At 27.9% G+C, this 19840-nt stretch overlaps 6 protein-coding genes across 10 annotated transcripts; 2 read left to right on the top strand and 4 right to left on the bottom strand.

Moving 5' to 3' along the window:
• Window positions 1-77: 77 nt before the first annotated feature.
• On the bottom strand, window positions 78-1007 carry LOC107068125 (uncharacterized). The gene is made up of 6 exons (XM_089175249.1): window positions 1002-1007; window positions 872-916; window positions 695-760; window positions 428-565; window positions 284-355; window positions 78-191 (listed from the first exon to the last, which is right to left on the bottom strand). Exons 1-6 carry the CDS (start codon window positions 1005-1007, stop codon window positions 108-110), a joined length of 411 nt encoding a protein of 136 aa, XP_089031375.1. The 3' UTR covers window positions 78-107.
• On the bottom strand, window positions 78-8369 carry shrb (charged multivesicular body protein shrub). Of its 2 annotated transcripts, XR_001475970.2 has the most exons (8): window positions 7928-8369; window positions 7424-7601; window positions 6975-7234; window positions 6721-6865; window positions 2398-2490; window positions 2154-2312; window positions 284-355; window positions 78-191 (listed from the first exon to the last, which is right to left on the bottom strand). XR_001475970.2 is itself a non-coding variant. In XM_015324213.2 (4 exons), exons 1-4 carry the CDS (start codon window positions 8106-8108, stop codon window positions 6810-6812), a joined length of 675 nt encoding a protein of 224 aa, XP_015179699.1. In that variant the 5' UTR covers window positions 8109-8368; the 3' UTR covers window positions 6180-6809. The 2 variants fall into 2 exon arrangements, 1 of the variants encoding a protein (XP_015179699.1); XM_015324213.2 differs by lacking the exons at window positions 78-191; window positions 284-355; window positions 2154-2312; window positions 2398-2490 and having other exon boundaries at window positions 6180-6865; window positions 7928-8368.
• On the top strand, window positions 1770-5938 carry LOC107068122 (pyruvate dehydrogenase phosphatase regulatory subunit, mitochondrial). The gene is made up of 12 exons (XM_015324212.2): window positions 1770-2326; window positions 2413-2644; window positions 2728-2991; window positions 3072-3234; window positions 3351-3635; window positions 3708-4010; window positions 4091-4230; window positions 4313-4518; window positions 4691-4832; window positions 4926-5195; window positions 5271-5443; window positions 5540-5938. Exons 1-12 carry the CDS (start codon window positions 2022-2024, stop codon window positions 5799-5801), a joined length of 2745 nt encoding a protein of 914 aa, XP_015179698.1. The 5' UTR covers window positions 1770-2021; the 3' UTR covers window positions 5802-5938.
• An 854-nt stretch (window positions 8370-9223) lies between the features above and the next one.
• LOC107068124 (dual specificity protein phosphatase 3) lies at window positions 9224-11621 on the top strand. Of its 4 annotated transcripts, XM_015324215.2 has the most exons (5): window positions 9224-9469; window positions 9617-9710; window positions 9978-10165; window positions 10415-10638; window positions 11256-11621. In XM_015324215.2, the coding sequence occupies exons 2-5, from the start codon at window positions 9681-9683 to the stop codon at window positions 11450-11452; spliced, it is 639 nt and encodes a 212-aa protein (XP_015179701.1). In that variant the 5' UTR covers window positions 9224-9469; window positions 9617-9680; the 3' UTR covers window positions 11453-11621. The 4 variants fall into 4 exon arrangements, with proteins under 4 accessions (XP_015179701.1, XP_015179702.1, XP_089031395.1 ...); XM_015324216.2 differs by lacking the exon at window positions 9617-9710; XM_089175269.1 differs by lacking the exon at window positions 9224-9469 and having other exon boundaries at window positions 9491-9710.
• A 142-nt stretch (window positions 11622-11763) lies between these two features.
• LOC107068126 (kinesin-like protein KIF23) lies at window positions 11764-16447 on the bottom strand. The gene is made up of 10 exons (XM_015324220.2): window positions 15811-16447; window positions 15029-15604; window positions 14702-14872; window positions 14410-14608; window positions 14179-14317; window positions 13835-14034; window positions 13635-13739; window positions 13474-13559; window positions 13249-13379; window positions 11764-13084 (listed from the first exon to the last, which is right to left on the bottom strand). Exons 1-10 carry the CDS (start codon window positions 15819-15821, stop codon window positions 12141-12143), a joined length of 2562 nt encoding a protein of 853 aa, XP_015179706.1. The 5' UTR covers window positions 15822-16447; the 3' UTR covers window positions 11764-12140.
• Window positions 16448-16593: 146 nt separating this feature from the next.
• RpL13 (ribosomal protein L13) lies at window positions 16594-19325 on the bottom strand. Its single transcript, XM_015324221.2, has 5 exons — window positions 19209-19325; window positions 18775-18993; window positions 18165-18314; window positions 17474-17723; window positions 16594-16917 (listed from the first exon to the last, which is right to left on the bottom strand). Exons 3-5 carry the CDS (start codon window positions 18305-18307, stop codon window positions 16651-16653), a joined length of 660 nt encoding a protein of 219 aa, XP_015179707.1. The 5' UTR covers window positions 18308-18314; window positions 18775-18993; window positions 19209-19325; the 3' UTR covers window positions 16594-16650.
• Between the last annotated feature and the right edge of the window lie 515 nt (window positions 19326-19840).

The following is a 19840-nucleotide window of genomic DNA, read 5'->3' as shown; positions in this document are numbered from 1 at the left end:
ACTGAAGTTTTATTTAAAGAAAATAAGGATTTCTCGTAGCCAGAAACTATATAAAAGAAAAAAATATATACACATGAAACAAATATTAAAATTCATTTCAAAAAGATTTATGTCGATGTACCACATCCTGATCCTTTATTTTCCAGATCTTTGGTGAAACGTGCGAGCATTGTTTCGTACTCCTCTTGTTGCTAAAATGACAACATCACAAGTGTGTCATTTTATATTTTTTTTTTTAACAGATAATTTTTTATTATGGATATTTTAATTTAATTTGGAATACCTTAACAGCCTCTTTCTTTAATTCCTCTCGTCGAAGAGACAAATTGGAAACTTGACTTTGCAAACATTTCACCTAATAATAAAATCATGTTTATGTGAGATATTAATAAGAAATTTAAAAATATTCATAGAGGAATAAACAAACCTCTTCTTCGGTTTTATGGACATCTAATTTAAGATCGCTTATTAAAGATTTGTAACGATTTCGACAAGTTGAAGTTTTACTTTCTATATCGTTCAACGCATTTTCTACGCTTTTTATCTTATATTGCGATTGTTTTAGCTATATTTTATCCCATTTTATGAGAGAAAAAATTAAATTATCAGTGAAATATTAATGAAAAAAAAGTATACGATATAACAAAATTACGAATTATTTATAGAACATATAATCAAATTATTTAGGTCTAACCATACGTTCCTTCTTTGTAAGTTTGTCGGAAAGTGTTTGAAGTTTTATATCCATGTTTTCTTCATTCTAAGTACATTATCATTCATAAGGATATATAAAATAATTAAAAATTGATATATATATATATATAAAAATATATTTTATTAAAAATTAAAATAATCTGTAATAATAAATTACTTTATTAAATGTAGTAATTACGATGTTTTTTCCTTCGTCCAAAATCTATAATGAAATGATAATACAAAAAAAGAATTAATAAATGTATATATGCATACTCAGTGTTCTAGTTTTCTTCACCAAATTTTACCGGCATATTTTTTAAGTTAATATAAGATAACGTTTATATAAAATTCATTTCTTATTTTTAATTATAGAATATAGTGGTAAAATTTTGCAGAGAAAAATTTCTGTCATTTCAGTATATAACGCGTAGAGAATATTTTATTGTATCTTTTTTAAAAATTTAAAATACTAACACGTTTCTTTAATTTCTCTCTTTCATCTTCATTCTGAAATTAAATGGTTATAATAATTCAATTTCTCTCAAATAAATTCAATAATATTATAATTTTATTATTGTAGTCTTACTGAGATTATAATAAAAACAGTAATGTATAATACAACAAACAGGAAAATCCATGACGTTTTTGATAGAAAAAATGTTAATATAGCTGTCCACATGGCTTTGTAAATTTAAACATTAATATTCTAACCAAATCATATCGTATTTGAAAAGAATTTCACTAAATGACATTAAAAAAACTATCAAATCAAATTTATTTATAATTAATTATTCAAATGAAGATCAAAATAAAAAATTGATTTGAAAATCGAGAAAATCGATTTAAATTGATCGACATTTTCCCGGGCTCGTTCGAACAGTGGACACGGAATAAATCATACGATGTACCGTGATTTTCTTTTTTATAAAAAAAAAAAATAACTTTCCTGTTTAAAAACTTGTTGCAAAAATTATAATAATTTTAATCAATGTTCAATTGTGTTTCACGTTATATGAAAAATTATTTTTTCTAGATTTAGGTAAAACATTAAATTTTTACTTGGAATTAATATCTCTTGTTTTGATCTTCTTTCCCTGTCTAAAATAGATATTCAATTTTAGATTTAAACATACTGTTACTAAATTATTTCTTTACACGAATTTACAATTGTATAATAAGTTTTAAATAATAGCACACACGTAGTCATTTAATATTTCTTATCGACGAAGTATGCTATACATGTCAAGTCTCTGAATAGACTTTAAAATTTGACATTTCATTTTTTAATAAACCATTTAAATTAACGTTAAGCAAAAAAAAAGTTCATGTTAAGTCACCTTCGTAAAATATGTATTCGCGTATTGTTATTAAAAAGGAAAGATACAAGAAAGAGTAGAAAATACTATTCATGCTTAACCAATAAAAATGAAGTTTATAGATATAAAAAAGTTACTTACATTAGTCACGATGCTAATAATCCCAGAAATTACTTAAATTATTCTAGCGAAAATGTTACTTTGCCATCTCAATCGCAGATTGTTATTGCAGGTGCAGGGACAGTTGCTAATTCTGTTGCTTATCACCTTGTCCTTAATGGGTGGAACGATGTTCTGGTACTGGAGCAAAACAGGTCATTTCAATCTAATCAATTAGTTTTGTTATTTCATATTTCATTACTTACAAACCAAATCATTACTATACCTTGAATGCTTATAGGATTGGTAGTGGGACATCACATTTTGGATCTGGAACACTTGGTTTATTCAAACCCATTTCTCACCGAAACTTGATATCCTACAGTATTAAATTATATCAGAAATTAGAAGAAATGGGATATGATATCGGATTGAAACAATGCGGGAGCATAAATTTAGCGCAAACTAAAGATAGATTAATAGCTTTAAAAAGGAGAATGGCTTATAATGTTCCAACTGGTTTGCATTGCGAGGTAAATATTATTTAAATATAATATACAATATGATATGTAATATTATACAATTAACGCAGATAATTAAAAATTACTGCATACAGATATTAGATAAAGACCATCTGAAACAATTGCATCCTTACCTGCATGTAAATGATATCGAAGGAGCTATTTGGGTACCAGAAGATGCAGTAGCAGATCCCAGTACTATTTGTGAAGTTTTAGCTAAATTAGCCAAACAAGGAGGAGCAAAATATATTGAAAATTGTCGCATAGAGCAAGTCTACACTAAAAACAAAGCTGTACAAAGTGTGCGAACTGATCAAGGCATGGTCATATGCGAATATTTCATTAATTGCGCAGGAATGGTAAAACAGATGATATTTATTCGTTTAATTAAAATATGGCAATTGACATTTACTTTATGATATTAATTTTAACAATATAGTGGGCTCGAGAATTAGGTTTAAGATGTAATCCACCCGTTAGAATACCAGCGTATCCTGCAGAACATTTCTATGCAATTACACCTCCTCTATCATCAGACTTGAAAATGAATCTACCATGCGTTAGAGATTTTGATTCATATTCGTATATGAGAGAATGGCAAGGTATATTTTGTATAATTCAATTGAAATAATTTATGAGGATAATAATATTATTATTACAATATATTGTAATTTAAATAAAATCAAAATATGAAGTAAAGTTATTTCATATAAAACAGGAGGTTTATTGATTGGTTGGTTCGAAGCTGAAGCTAAGCCTGCATTTGAAACTGGATTAGTTTCATCTAAGGATTGGAGGCAATATGTAAAAGACGATCCTAGTCATTGGAAACCTCTCTGGGATAAGGTTTTACATAGAATACCAATTTTGAAAAGTTTACCGAAACCAAATGTATATAATTATCCAGATAATTTTACTCCAGATGGTAGATGGATTTTAGGTGAAAGCCCTGAAGTGAAAAACTACTTTGTTGCTGTGGGAATGAATGGAAATTCACTCCAAGGTAAACGGTATACATAATGTTTGATATTTATAAGCATTTTACTAACTTTAATAATTCATTTAATTTTGTAAGGAGCGGGAGGTATTGGAAAAGAAGTCGCCGAATGCTTAATAAATGGTGAATCTACCCAAGAACTCCTTCCGTTTAACGTGCAAAGATTTTTAGATCTGCATAATAATAAACAGTATTTGCAGCAAAGAATTAAGGAAGTAGTTGGACGAAATTACGCTATACTCTATCCTCATCAAAGCGAATACAAATATGCTCGTAAATTACGTTGTTCGCCACTGTATTCTGTTCTTGAGGAACGCGGGGCTATATTTGGTGTTAAAATGGCATACGAACGACCACTTTATTTTGATTCGAACTACGTTCGTGAGTAAATTTATTTTTTATTTTTGTTATATCAATACATGCAGGGTATTTTGTTTTATTCAATTATACTACTTCCAAAGGAGGACAAAAAAAACCAGTTATGCCATCAGGGAGTTTTTATAAACCTAAATTTTTTGACTTCATGAAGGAAGAGTTTCAAGCATGTCGAGAGGGTGTAGGAATAATAGATATGAGCTCATTCTCTAAAATTGAAATTAAAGTAAGTTCAGAAAACTTATTAAAATATATTTTTTTCTAATTATGTCAAAATTTAAATATTCATCATTTAATTAATTATATAGTCTAGTCGTTTGGAAGTAGTAAATTACCTTCAAAAATTATGTTCCAATAATGCAAACATACCAATCGGTGGGATAGTGCACACAGGTATGCAAAATGAAAGAGGTGGCTATGAAAATGATTGTATGCTAGTTCGACAAGCAGAAAATAGTTATTTTATGGTTTCACCCACTTCACAACAAACGCGTATTTATCAATGGATGTCCAGGTAATTAATAATATTTGAAATCATGTTTTATTGATTTTTGTATAATCTGTACGTGCATAGACAAATTATTATTGAGTATAATTTAATTAATACGATTTTATATATAATCTATCTTATTATTACTATTATAAAAATAATTTACTTTGAAGATGTATTTTCTTCAAATACATAGGCATTTACCGCATGATCATTCTGTTGGTCTTAATGATGTGACTTCAAAATATACAGTTATTAATATGGTAGGACCTAAATCTACTGAATTACTGTCAGAACTTTCTAATTCAGATATTAATCTATTTCCTTTCACATACAAGGTACTTACAACTTATTGGTGGCACAATAAGTACCAAATTTATTTTAGTCACATGTAAATATGTAAATTTAAAAATTATACTTCCATTATACAGACGGTAAATGTAGCATATGCCTCGGATGTAATGGTCATGGCATTTACACATACTGGTGAATCTGGATATTGTTTATATATACCTTCAGAATATGCACTGCATGTGTACTCAACGTTAATGGAAATTGGAAAAGATTATGGAGTGCGCGATGTCGGTGTGCTCACACAACGCTTCATGAGAATAGAACGTTTTATTCCCTTTTGGGCAGAAGAATTAACTCCATTCGTTACACCCTATGAAGCTGGGTGTGGATATAGCATTAAACTGGATGTAAGTAAAAATATTTATTTATAAAATGATATTAAATTTGGCATTTAAAAATTTTCTTTTCTTTACATTTTATAGAAAGAATATTTTATTGGAAAATTTGCACTACAACGTCAGAAAGAAGTAGGTGTCACCAAGAGACTAGTATTATTTATGCTTAATGAACTCGATGCAAATAAAAATATATGGGCATGGGGCGGGGAACCGATATATCGAAATGGTGAATTTGTTGGAACCATTACATCCGTGGGGTAAATATTTGTAATAAGTTCAAATGGACGCAAACGATGAATATTTTTTTATATTTTACTCATAATTATTTTATTAACAACATATTAATTTGGTAGGTACGGCTTTGCTACGGAAAAACTTATTTGTCTTGGTTTTATCAGTTTACCTGGAATGAAATATCTTCAAAACAGCACAAACGTTGTTACTACGGATTTTATAATGGAATCAACGTCTCATTATGAAATAGATATCGCTGGATGTAGGTTTTCAGCGAAACCTCATATTCATCCCTTGCCAATTCCTGCATTGAACAGTAAACTCAATAAAAAATATATTCCCACACCGGTTACGTCTTATCAAAGCGATATATCACGATAAAAATACTGCGTTTGGTCTTTAAATATATATTTCATTTATAACAAAAAAACTGTAGAAAGTATATTATGGTCTCGTAAGTAAAAAGATGATTTGTGGAGAGAAAAAAGAAAATAAGAAGGAAAAAAGTTGCACATTAATTTTCACTCTTTTGTTCTTATTTCTTATACCCGTAGTCCTTTTGTTAGCTACTATAAAATTAAACAGCTTATATGGTATACAATTTGCACTATACTACTTTCAAGTATATATTTATTTACAAATATATAAACTGTGCAAAAAAGAATGAGTTGTAATCTAAAGAATAAGTTGTAAAATAATAAAGTATGAGTTGAACATACTCGTTGGTCTGTGAAGCAATAAAAATTCATAAATTCATAATTATAAGTCATTCTCCGTGTATTATTAAGTGCTACTTGCAACAAAAATGATGAAATTGTAAATTTACAATTTCTATTTGTTTTCGTATATAAATTATTATTATTATTATTTTTATTATTATTATTATTATATATATATATATATGCAGTATTTTTAATCATTTTATTAATCAAATTTATAGTAATTATATCCATATAATAAAACTCTATTTATTATGAACAATAGAAATGCTGCAAGCATTTGTTTTTGAAACTATTATTTAAATTATCACTTATATACAAAAGAATGAGCTACCATAGCGATAAGAAACTTGTTTATATATTAGTTGGTACCATAATAATAATTACTCAATATATATATATATATAAAAGAAAAAACTACAAAGCACATTCCGCTTCAATGTTATAATTACAAGCTATGAATCTATAATAGCAAATTGATTTTATATAGATTTTTGTTTGTTGTTTCTCCTTTTTAACATTTCCATGAAAAAAATAAAAATATAGTAAATAGGAATTTCAAAATAATTGATGGAAAGTACCTATATTAGATGTTGAAGCTATTACTTTGTAAAATCACCAATGTACAGATTAATAATCTGCAATACTTTTTTTTAGACATACAATTTAATTACGATGCCCATGCTTCTAATTCTTTTAAATCCTCATCTTCCTCTGGTTTAGCTTCTGTAAGAAATAAATAATATTTCAATTATAATATTACACATATATTATATCGATAGAATATATAAAATACTTTTAGATATTCGACTCTTATTATTATATGAATCATTACTTGTACGAGTTCTTGCAGGAGCAGATGGAACAGCTGGAACAGTTGTAGCAGGTATTGCTGGTAATTCATCTGTAGATTCGATACCAAGTAATTCTTTATCAAGTTGTTCCTGTTCAAGTTCTTCTAGTTCTTTTTCAAGTTCTTCTTCATCTATATCTTGACCAAATGCTACAGGATTAGATATTGCATCAGAAATCTCTTTAGCAACATCTTGTTGTTCAGCAATATCATCCATCATATCGTGTACTTGATCGACGTCCCTGTAATAAAATTAATATAAAGTATCTTTTCTCTTGAAAACACAGCTATCTTTAATTATAACACAACATCAATGCACATATGTAAACCCTAAAGCTTAAGTAATCGTCCTAATATGCATATTTCTAAATAAAAACAAAATTTAATATATATTACCAAAATACTTATAACAATTAAAAGAAATTTCTTACATGTGTTGATGAGCAGATTTTAATGCATCCGCTGCGCTTTTCATGGTGGTAAGTACCGCAGTATTTGTGTTGGCACTTTCCAGAGCTTCTCTTTGCATTTCAATCGTTGACAAAGTACCATCGATTTGTTGTAGCTGCTTTTCATAACGCTTTTTTCTTTTGAGAGCTTGGATAGCCGCTACAAATGACATATGAATATAGAACATATTTCTCATTATTAATATATCAGATAATTCAAAGTTAATTAAAATAAATATTAAATAATGTATCTTATATATAATCATACGTGCAAACATATATGCATTATTTGAAGTTCAAATAATTGCAATGAAAAATTTGAAAAAACTAAAACTTGACAAAGGTTTTAAAGGATATCACAATGACAGATGACCTTAACCATTACAAAATTACTTGAAATTGATATTAATTTTAATTGTTATAATAAAAGAAAATAAAAACAATCTTGGGATTGAGCTAAAGTAGTAAATAGACAGTAAAAAATACCTCTCTTGTTCTTCGTTCCATTTTTTTTCGCTGTTTGAATTTCAAGTTCAATTTTGCTTTCAAGAAAGTCTTGTTTCTTAATCAGCATATCCTCGGTTTCACGCAATTTTTGAATAGCCTCGGCCGTTGATGGTGCAACTGGTTCCTTTTTACCACCAAATACTTTGCTGAAGAAACTCATTTTGACGTTTTATTGTCCAACTTGATAATCACGATAGAAAGGATCACACAGTAACCTTAAAGAAAATATATACTTTAGCTAATATCAAAAAAGTATCACCACCGATCGTGCCTCTATCACCGCCATATTTTCTTAGGCATTTGATTTGACTTGCGTCATGAGTCATCACTAACAATAAGTAAATCCATGATTCCCACCTACTTGTTCCTATATTACGATAAAATATTTTTAAAATATAATAATTATATTTTATATATAGCATTGTCAATTAATTTTGGAAATAACTTCAATTAATACTATAAACAAAAACATTTCCTAAATGTTTCCTAGCCTGTTTTGTTGATTTCAAATGTAAATCATATTTAAGCTTAAATTTTCTTTTCTCAAATTCTTCCTTTCATACTTCAATTGTTAATTTTAAAAAATTGTATTTTTCACATCTATCTTTTCGTGGTCTATTAAAGTGCAAATTAAAATAATTTTTGAAGATTCTTCTGTGTACATTCTTTTATCAACATGTTGCTTATCATTTTAACACTTTTCACTTTTAAATATAGAAATTAAGCATTTTGTTAATGTTTAGACCGTTAATTAAAAGCTCTTTCAATAAAATCTCAATGATTATTAAAATATTGATTGAAAAGTTTTTTAGTGAAGAGAAATCACGTTAAAGTATACTTAATATTAACATTAATTTGCTTTCTTTAAAGAAATCAAATTTTATTTTTAAAATAAATGGCTCATATAGAGAGATTTCATTTGACACGTAGGGAATGAAAATATGGTATGTCTGGCGACACTGGCTTGCTATTATATTTTTAAAGAAACGTTCAAGAGATTTGTTTGTTTAAAATAACTCAATATATACGCATAAAAATTAGTATGACGTTGTAAAATTATATCACTCTAGTTTATAAATATATTATTATTATTAGCTGACGATAGGAACTTGGAAGTTCATTGCCGTAAATATTAAATCGCGCCTGTGTTTCAGTCCCTGAGCGCAACTCCTCCATTCGCGGTCTTCGTACTCTATTTTTTTAAAATTCCTCCTAATATTGTCCTCCCATCTACGTCTCGGTCTACCCAGTGGTCTTTTCCCGTTCGTTATAAATATATATATATAGATATAATTACTAAAATATTTTAAAACATATATAAATATACAATACGTATTTATACATATATATTATATATAGAAAGGACAAATGAAATAGATTTATAAATATATACAGATAGGATAACTCACGTAATTGTAATAAGAACTATAAATTAATTTTTTAGCTTTTTTTTAACGGCGCTATTTAAATTATTTCATTAAATTAATTTTCATGGATAACAATAGTGTATTGCAAAATGATGTAAGTAATTATACAGTTTTAACTACGTATTTTTGTACGCATTTGAAATTTTGTTTCGTGTTGCGTTCATTTTTATCTTCGTGAACTAGATTTAGCTTGATTAACGTTTCGTAAGACTATTTAAAAATAAATAAAATGTCTTCCCAGGCGTACGCTTTACTAGTCTTCCCTTGATTTTCGGAATTCACTTCCTTAGATTTAAATATTTACGATGAGACTATCGTGGCGCGATGCAGATCGGGTGAGATTCAAAAAGTGTCTAAATAGAATATATCTTCAGTAATTAGTTATTGTGTTTTAATATAATTAATCATATACAATAAATAAATATCTTTTCAATAATAGATTTAATTTGAATGATTTTATATTGCCTATATACAAGATTATATCTGTTGTTTATTTCAGTTTGAGTCATATGGTATTTAAATTCTTTAGATTTCTTTTAGATTTTGTTATATTATATAATATGTAAAATCCTTTTTCTTATTCTAATGTTATTTCTTAACAGGATTTTAGGAAACATTTACCAGGTGGTGAAACTACCGAGCGTCATCTAACTGAAGTTTTGCATTCTGTGAGAACTGATTTTAAACCACTACCTGGTTTTGATCCAAACAAGGATGATCTTGAATATTTTCGTGCTCAACAAGGAATTGATTGCGATGAAGTATATCCTGGAATATTTATAGGAGATGAGTTAGTACTTGCATTGGAATTATTGCATTTATATATAGAATAGGAGTGAAAAAATGACCACAATGTGAATTGTATCTATTGGATAATTAAGTGGAAGAATAATCTCACCTTGTGTATGAAAGGTCTCAGATTTTATTTGATAATTTAAAATGAAAATTTACGAGTCTCTTTTCCACTTACTACATTTTAGAAGGTTTCCAATTGTCTTTTCAAATCGTTGTAACAATAGTATTAAATTTCATGTAATAGGGCCACGGCAAAAAATAAAAATTATCTTGCAATGATCGGTATAACACACTTGCTTAATGCTGCGGAAGGAAAGAAATTTGGATTTGTAAATACCGACAGAAATTATTATAGTAATACAAGAATAAAATATCTTGGATTACCACTGGCTGATTGTCCAAGTGTTGACATAAGCAAGTACTTCTACACTGCGGCATCTTTCATCGATGAAGCTGTTTCTAATAATGGTAAATTCTTATACATTTGTACATATTCATTTATATAGACATGTTGAGATATCAAGTTTTATGATTTTTATTATCTTTATTGCATACGTAATTACTAACAAATTTCTTAAAGAAAATTTCTGCAGTTTGTACCAAAAAGACTCGATATGCAAAACAAATTTATTTTTAATCACATCACGAATAAAATAGAATTTTACTTATTACATATAAAAGGTTTAGGTTGAATTTAAAAGGTTCCACTATCTTATTATTAAGGAAGTTATCAAAGAAATAGTAAGTTATGGTAGACATTATAAAAATACATTGTAAAAATAATTTATTTCATGTGTATCATTTAAAAACTATATACAATTTTATTCAAAGATTTTTTTATTAATTGCATGCATAAAAAAGATAATTAAAGTCATGCATTAACTGTTATCCACAAATGTATATTACTATTGTATCACCTGGAAAAATGGCTTCGATTTTAATATAAGAAATTGGTTGTATATAAAAGTGAAATAAATTTTCCAGATGATTCAATAATATTACCTTTTCAAATATCTAACGCACGCATATGTGTGCGTGATCATGTAATAAGTATTTTTTAATCATGTCATACGCATATATATTAGGTAAAGTTTTTGTACACTGTGTGGTGGGAGTATCTCGCAGTGCAACGTGCGTCTTAGCATACTTGATGATAAAGAAGAATATGTTGGCTGTTGATGCGGTAAGGATAGTCCGTGAAAAACGCGATATTTATCCAAATTATGGATTTCGCAATCAATTAGCTCAACTGGATAATCAACTGCGTCGACAACGTTTGTAATAAAAAAAAACAAGTTTGAATTGGCAAATATCTATAGTATATAACATTATGCGGATTAAATATGATTGTAGATACGCGGGTTCAATGTATCATACGTTTCTTGTAATAAGATGATTCTTAAATTGTACTTATATCTTATAATAAATAATAATCAATAATCACAAATATATATCTAATGTTAATGCTTGCTTCAAAAGTAAAATTGATTTCCTTTCCTGTATGTTTTACAATATTATAACATATATTATTATAATTTCTATTATGATTCAGATATTTCTTATAGTATGTAACGTTTTATATCAAATTCTCAGATATAAAATTGTAAAAAATTAAATATTTTATTGAAATATAATATAGGACTAATCTTATATAAAAAAAGAAACATTATTTAAAATTTCTATTGTATAAGAATAGAATAAAAGTTAAAATAATCTTATTTTCAAATCTAATAAAAAAATTACGTACCGTTAGTGCGATTTCTCTACAAGAATATACAATCCTAACATGTACCTCGTAATATTAAGAACTTCACTATTAGTACTGTTTAAAATAGATACAATAAAATATTTTATCGAATATTACATAAATTAAATATAATCTCTTGAAGTAATACTATTATACGGAGAATCATATTGTATCAAAATATACTAAAGTTTGAAAAAAATTTTCTTTTTCGTAAAAATTATATTTAATTTATTATTCGTGGCCTTTTATTATGCAATTCTATACTGTGATTTGTTAAACTTATTTGACTATCTACTTCCTCTAATCCACTACGTTTTCTTGCTTTTGGCGATGATTGCTTTAGACATTCCATATCGTTAAATACTACTTGAGCTCCTCCGCCAGAAGTTGGTAAAATATCTCCCTTAAAAAGTTTAGTTTCAAGTTCTCCATCAGTATCATGTTCTTGTGCGACAAGGCAATACCTAGACGCACCATCTGTAATTTCTTTTGGACTTGTAAGCCGGGTAACACTTCGTCTTCTACGCATTAATGGTTGGAGAACAGTACCAAGAGGAGCAAGTGCTCCAGGTCTATGATCAATCCATCTATCTGCGCTTTGAGAACGTCTATACCTTACATTTGATACCATTGTTTTGTCTCTCCGTGATCTTCCTTCTGTAAAAGGTACTAACTTTTTCGTAATATCTGCTACACGAACAGGCGTAACAGGTGGTACATCCTTGGATAAAATATTTTCTGAATTAACGTTCTCGTCAATTAAAATTTGTTTAACTAATCTCAATTTGTCATCTTGGGCTTTCATTTGATTCTGAAGTTGTTCGCGTTGCTGACGAAGTTTTACTTCTAATTCTTTATTCATCTTATCCGTCTCTACCTGTATCTTAGTATTATATTTTTGTTTGACCCTTTGTTTATCTATCAAACGTTGATTTAATACCATGTCTCTATTTTTTACTTCCTGTTGCATTGTTTTTATTGTTTCATTTGCACTGTTTAATTTGCAAATCAAACTATCGATTTGCGCTTCCGTTTTTCCAAGATGACCTTCCAAAGCTATAATCTTTTTCTTTTGCTGTGCGTTCGTAGCTTTCAATGAAGCATTATCTACTTTTAAACTAATATTTTCTTTTTCCATTGATGAAAGCATTTTTCTGAATTCATTTTCTACAAAAAAAATAGAATCAAATAAAATGTATTTTTAAAAAATATTTATTAGCTTTTATATATATATAATAAATATATATAAAAAATATATATATATTTTTTTTATTTATTTACATATTTACATATTTATATAAAACTACATATAATGAAAATAAATGTCTTACGCTTTTGTTGTAAATCAGTTCTTAACATATTTCGTTTGTTTATTCTTTGCTCCAAGAAGTGCATTAAATTTGTTATGATTTGATCATTCTGTGGATTATTCATTTCTAATTCAGGGAATGGTCCACCCAAGCTAAAAACAAAACAAGAAAAAATAATAAAATAATTAAAGAAAATAAAACAACTAAAATTAATTAATAATTCCATTTACAAATTATGAAATTTACCTGTACACTAAACCAATATCAATTTCTAAACCATTAGCTTCTACACGGCCTTCTTTTTCCAATCTATTTTTTGCTTCTTTAAATATCTACCAAAATAATTATTTCATTAACAATATTTATAATCTATTAAATTGTAATCTTAAATTCTGTTTGTTACATACTTTATTTGCTTGTCTTCTTCCAGGTGTATAGCCAAGATCAAGTTTATTAACTGTGGGCCTTGCTACTTGTACTTCTTGAGTTACTTCAGCAAATTTCATCACTTGCTGCACAGATATAATATAATCATGCAATTAAAATAAACTTTAACATTACATGAACGCACGTATGTGTGCACTATTATTATTACTACATAACGTACGATTGTTTCATCATAATCATCTGCTCTTGGATTAACGCAAACAATCATCCTAACTTGTCCTTCCCCATCGAAGTAATTTTTAAACAAATGTGTAAGTTTAGAATCTCTATATGGCACCATCTTGTTAGTTCCTTGTATTTGATTCTCTCTTAAGATTTCCATGCACGATCGAAGAGTCATTAACGAATTATTTATATTTCCTGTTTGCAAATTATATATATATATATGTATAATAGGTTTTTTATACAAAAATATATTTTAACATGTCAGGCGCCAAATCTCGTAGGAATCAGCATGAGATTTAACATGCTAAAAGAGAATTAAAAATTTTATTATCTATGTACCTGCTTCTCTTAATCGTTGCCCTGTATTTTTAGTACGATTTGTACGTTCACTCCCAGCTAAATCAACTAATGATAGTTGACTTATCCATACAACACGTTTGTCTTGTGTAACTTGTTCGCCATCGCTATCTAAAGGTGCCTATTTACTGATATATTAGATTCACGAGTATAAGAGATAATATATGTGTATATACATATATATACTTGTAAAAAATGTATATAAAATATTACCTGTACAAGACGAATAGTAAATGTGCTGTGAGATCTACTTGATTCTGCGTTAAGAGCAGTATGAGCAACACGCCTTTTTCGTTGACCACGATGAAACACTTCGAATGCTTCTTCTGAACTTTTCACTTCCACTTCAGTGACGGCATGGACGTACATGTTTTTATTACCATCTTCTCTGACAATTTTACTCTGTAGTGTTCTAAATATTGCCACAATGTATTAATGGATAATATACATTATACATTGCAATAATTTTGTCAATTTTCAATGATTTAATAAACAATGAACATACTTAGTTCTAACATCATCATCATCCAACAAATCATACACACTATTGTTATATATTTCAACATATGTAACAAACACAGCATATGCATTGTCTTGCTCAATAGGAAGAACTTGGATTTCATTACAGCCACGAATTATAGCAGAATTACTATCGCTGTCGCTTTCTGCTTTACGTCTAATAAAAAATAATTAATATAAATATATTTATAATCTTCGAATATATTGAAATATAATGGATGATTGGTTAAGAAACATAATCCGTTCAAAGAATATATCCACTACCCGAATTTTTCATTAACTGATTATAATTTGGCTTTTTCATTTGACTTACAGTTTTCCAAATTTACTGTTTTTCTGAGACATAAGCCCAGCATGTATTTCGCTTTGTCGATCTAACATCGCATCTGCTTCACTTTGCACATCAAAACCATTGAGTTTATCAGGTTTAAATACAAATTTCTTAGTTTGATAATTCATAATACTGTTAAATATAACATCAAAACAACGAGGCATAATCCCATCTTGAGAAGTATCTCCAGTCATAGTATACGTTTTACCACTACCAGTTACCCCATAAGTAAACAATAAACCATTCCTTCCTTGTATAAGATTTTCAACTAAAGGTAATGCTACTTTATCAAATATTTCCTTTTGCGTAGCATCTGGTGGAAACACATGAGTAAATGTCGTTTGTATTTCCTTATTAGTGGTATTACGAAAATTAACTGCAGATTCTGGTGGTGTAATTACTATTGTTGAATCTGATATAACTCTCATACACGATACATCATTAGGAAATTGCATAGGTCTTAAACGACAGTATACTTGAACAGGATCTTTGTATGATGTGTTACCACCTCTTATACGGTTAATCGCTTTTCGAGATGACCCTAACATTTTGCCACGTCTAAAATAATAAATGTATAAATAAAACAGCTATAATGAACTATCTTTGTATTGTTCTTGAATTATTATTTTAATAACAGAGACAAAATTGAAAAAACATATGATATCTAATATTGTAAGTTCAATTTTGTTAAACAAACACATATTGTATACGACAAAGAATTTATTAAAATATATAATATACTATGAATATACTGATTAACTTACGAAGATTTCATTGTACTTAGATATAATTAATTTTTTCAATTATTCTTGAAAATATATAGAATAGCTTGTGTGTTCTTCCTTAGACTTCTGCTATTATTTTCCTTTGAGCTCACTGAATTATGCTTATAACAATTAATATTTACAAAATAATATTCAATTCGACAAATCAAAACACATTATTATTCTAAAAATATCTATAAAAGTATACACTGCATTTGTTATGAACATACTTGACTGATCAGTCAGACAATTTTTCAACTGTTAACTGTTTCAAACATTCAAATTTTATATGGGTAGTATTTTCAATACCGGTAACGGTCATTTGTAAATTCACCCTAATGTAAGTTATCGAATAAAATTTTTATTTCTTGCATTCGTTTATAAGATATGATTATTAACAGATATTTAATATCTTTTATTAAAAATATTAAATTAAAGATTGTTTTTTACCTATCAACGATCATTAGAAATCCATCCTATTAAAGGAATAGTCCAATGAAAAATTGTAGACAGAGCAAACATTGGTTACTGTGAAGCCGGATTGACCAATCAAAATCTATATTGTTACTCATTTTCGAAAAGATTTAGATGTAAATTATATTACAATACAAAAATTTAACTTATTTTATATAACATATACGACGACGGATTATGAAAAGTTTTGGGCCTATTCTTTTAATTTAAATATTTACATTAAAGTAATTAAACATAAAAATGTAATTTACTAGTATTATTATATGATGGTGGTGTGCATATAAGTAAATATTTTTTATAAAATAAAAATTATAGTAGAAGTTATTTATTTTTGTTTACATTTCTATAAAAAAAAACAAAATAAGATTACTTCTTAGTTTTTTTGTCTTTTCCAATCTTGGTAACATCATCAGGATTCTCTGTAGCATCTTTAACGCGCTTTGCTCTTATTCCCACTAATCTAGCATCTGCTCTAGCTTTACGTAATGTTATATAAGCAGAGAATTTCTTTTCATCTTCGCTAATAACATGTTTTTTCACTTTCATAGATGGTTGACGTTGAATAGGTATAATTTCACCTTTCATTTGCTTAGCCGTTTTCATCTCTTCTTCAGTTGCATCACCCTTCTTAGGCTATTAATTAATAAAAATAGAATATTATTATTATATTTATAAAAGATCTGGACAATTGAAATTTTTAATTGGTTTTTACTTTTATCACTTTTGTTGTTTCAGTAGATTTTTTATATAAAAATACAAAAAAAAATAGTACTATAAATAAATAAAGATAATAAGACAGAAGATTTAATGGAAACCATGAGTGTAGTAGCTTGTAAGTGCATAACTGTCCAAGTTGCAGTAAGCATAACTATTGAAAGTATATTGGGTTTTCAAGTATGAAATTTGTAAAAAAAAGTGAAGCTAATGGCTCACTAAAAATTTCATATTTGTTAATCAATATATCTAGTATATATCATAAATATATAACATACAAATACAATCGTAAGTGATTAACAAACACGATCCGTTCAGACAATGTTCGTTACTTGATTACACACTGTACTATTCTATAAAGCTTACACACATACTGCTACTTCTTCTCATGTTTGTTCTGTGAGGTATTCGTTATCCGAATATAAAAATCTTTAGCGACTATTTTAATAAAAATATTTTATATTAATAAACATACCTTCTTTTCATTTATGGGGAAGAGGATTAATTTATTTTTGTACTCTTTCAGCCTCTGAGCATTTACTTGCAAAGACTCAATGGATTTATTGCGTCTTCTTGGATCGACAGCAATTCCAATTGTTCTAGCATATCTCTTGTTTAAACCAGAAGCTTTAAGTTCTTGAAGGGTAAAACCTTTGCCAGCCCTAACCTTAGTATGATACCGAAATGTTGGGCAATGCACAATAGGTCTTAAAAGCTTGACAGGCCTAAAATACATAAATTATTAAAATGCATACAATATTTTTCACAAATAGTCATTTAATACTGAAAATTAATTTTTTTTTATACTAAACAAGACCAATTACATAGAGCAAATAAACATTTAAAATATAATTATAACAATAGTTGATTGTAGTTACATTAAAAGTGTAAGGCTTAGCAAAGCGACTAGTATAGTGTTTAATGTGTTAAATGATAAAATATTAATAATACTTTATTAACACTTTAATGGCTACACGTCTATGCAGTCAAATGTTGCCTGGGGCTAGCAATATTTGTGAAGAATTAGTTTAAATAACAGTAGCATCACAAAAATGTGTGAGCAATTGTGAACGAAATGTTAATAAAAACTCAATACTATTCAAATATTAGTTACAGTAATAGTAATTATATATTATATGATATATCATTAAACTATCGATAATTACCTTGGTGCAACTGCACGAGCTTTCTTTATTCGATTTTGTCTACGACGATATTTTCTTGCAGGTTGATTAAACCAAGTTTTTACAAACCGTTGCCAATCTTTATGGAAGTGCCCATTAGGGATCATATTATTACGTTTCCCCATTGTAAAACTGTAATTGTTAAAAATATTGAAATTAATGCTATGACAGGAATATGCTTCTCCTATATAATATTGCTTAATTAGTTATTAATAAAGCGATAAACATTTACTGTATATCGAATATACATGCATATCAATATTAAATTTGTTGAATGTTAGAACACATCTATATATAAATATAATATTAAAATGAAATAAAAAATATGAAATAAAAAATACAAAATAAAAATACTTATTTATTAATATGAAAAATTTGTTTACTATTATAAATCAATTATAATTATATTTATAATAGTAATTACAATATGCATTAATATTCCTAACCTCTTTCTCAATGATCAATACACAACACGAAAGTATAATAATTTTAAATTAAACATATAAACATACATAGATAAATAAATATAATAGTATAAAAAAGAAAATATCGGAAATAACTTTTTTTATATCAAGTATTAAAAGATGCTTACATTTAAGAAAGATTCAATATCCGACAAAATTTTCACTCCTTCTTCTGTGCAATTCAAACCCGGAAAAGGAACTTTCAACGGAAGAGTCTAAACCCAGTAGTTCCCAAAGTGGGCGATATCGTCTCCTTGTGAGCGATGAAGCGATTCATGGGGGCGATGATGGTTACAGGTGCATTTGTGGGAAGGGAGGGAGAGCGATGAATTTTCTTTTTTGAGTTACTAAAAAAAAAGGAAAACCAGAAAATTAACTTTCAAGGTGGTGATAAGTAATATTTTTTCTGGAAAGGGGACGATAGAACAAAAAGGACTGGGAACCACTGATCTATACTTTTTTTTCCAAACTAAAATAAACCTTCTTATTACAAGTATACATGCGAATTTTATAAACTAAAAAAAATGTTTAGTTGTATTAATACTAAGTTATAAGTTCTTACACGTTTATTAATTATTTAATTTATTATATTATGAATATGAAGATTAATTTGATTAGAGTTGTTTAGTAATACTAGTTATAAAGTTAAGGATGAGTGGAATTCATTTGAGGCATGAGCTCATGTTATTTTATTATCGCATGAATAAAATACTAGTTAGATTGTCAAAAACGCTGTGGCGCTTAGATCGCGCCGTAACTAGGGATCCTGAAGGAAGGACGCGCCATACATATTGCTGGGGTTGCTATTAGCTGAAAATTTTGGGGGACAACTTCCGATGTAACGCGCAGCCATGTTTATCTTTAGTATGTATAAATAACGGCTGTGGTTAGTTATGAAGATATAATACTCAGGAATCTTAGTTGATTTACTAATATTGGAAATTAAAAACAAATTGTACGAATGATTAAAATAATTGTAAATATAATATATATAGTAGATAATTGTATTTATCAAAATTGTAGAAATTCCTACAAGTTGTTTTGAAATTTCAAAATACTGTAATGCCTTTTATCAAATCAAACTTAATTGAATCTGTGGCGTCCCGCACCTGCTCAGTGCTGACCAGTGATCCCAAAAACTTTAGCTTGCCTGATCGACACAGTGCCGTAAAATTATCGGGTTTTCAGTAAAAT

This window comes from Polistes dominula, unplaced genomic scaffold (genome assembly GCF_049000335.1).
Source record: "Polistes dominula isolate Pdom_NZ unplaced genomic scaffold, Pdom_raw_medaka contig_82, whole genome shotgun sequence".
In the NCBI taxonomy this organism is placed as follows: domain Eukaryota; kingdom Metazoa; phylum Arthropoda; class Insecta; order Hymenoptera; family Vespidae; genus Polistes; species Polistes dominula.
Note: the sequence above shows the minus strand (reverse complement) of the source record. Positions and strands in the feature narration are given on the sequence as shown.

Coding starts and splice junctions, on each gene's coding strand:
- LOC107068125 (XM_089175249.1), bottom strand. Junction 761..871: donor TAATTACTACATTTAATAAA/GTAATTTATTAT, acceptor TAATGTACTTAG/AATGAAGAAAACATGGATAT. Junction 192..283: donor TAAAGAAAGAGGCTGTTAAG/GTATTCCAAATT, acceptor TTGTCATTTTAG/CAACAAGAGGAGTACGAAAC.
- LOC107068122 (XM_015324212.2), top strand. CDS start 2,022: ATGTTAAGTCACCTTCGTAAAATATGTATTCGCGTATTGTTATTAAAA. Junction 3,235..3,350: donor GTATATGAGAGAATGGCAAG/GTATATTTTGTA, acceptor CATATAAAACAG/GAGGTTTATTGATTGGTTGG. Junction 4,011..4,090: donor TTTTGATTCGAACTACGTTC/GTGAGTAAATTT, acceptor CTACTTCCAAAG/GAGGACAAAAAAAACCAGTT.
- RpL13 (XM_015324221.2), bottom strand. CDS start 18,307: ATGGGGAAACGTAATAATATGATCCCTAATGGGCACTTCCATAAAGAT. Junction 17,724..18,164: donor GCTCGTGCAGTTGCACCAAG/GTAATTATCGAT, acceptor TATGTATTTTAG/GCCTGTCAAGCTTTTAAGAC. Junction 16,918..17,473: donor TCCCCATAAATGAAAAGAAG/GTATGTTTATTA, acceptor ATTAATTAATAG/CCTAAGAAGGGTGATGCAAC.
- shrb (XM_015324213.2), bottom strand. CDS start 8,108: ATGAGTTTCTTCAGCAAAGTATTTGGTGGTAAAAAGGAACCAGTTGCA. Junction 7,602..7,927: donor TGGAACGAAGAACAAGAGAG/GTATTTTTTACT, acceptor TGTCATTTGTAG/CGGCTATCCAAGCTCTCAAA. Junction 6,866..6,974: donor TCCTGCAAGAACTCGTACAA/GTAATGATTCAT, acceptor TATTTCTTACAG/AAGCTAAACCAGAGGAAGAT.
- LOC107068126 (XM_015324220.2), bottom strand. Junction 14,318..14,409: donor TTACTATTCGTCTTGTACAG/GTAATATTTTAT, acceptor ATCAGTAAATAG/GCACCTTTAGATAGCGATGG. Junction 14,035..14,178: donor GCAACGATTAAGAGAAGCAG/GTACATAGATAA, acceptor ATTTGCAAACAG/GAAATATAAATAATTCGTTA.
- LOC107068124 (XM_015324216.2), top strand. CDS start 9,440: ATGGATAACAATAGTGTATTGCAAAATGAT. Junction 10,166..10,414: donor GGAATATTTATAGGAGATGA/GTTAGTACTTGC, acceptor TTCATGTAATAG/GGCCACGGCAAAAAATAAAA. Junction 10,639..11,255: donor TGAAGCTGTTTCTAATAATG/GTAAATTCTTAT, acceptor CATATATATTAG/GTAAAGTTTTTGTACACTGT.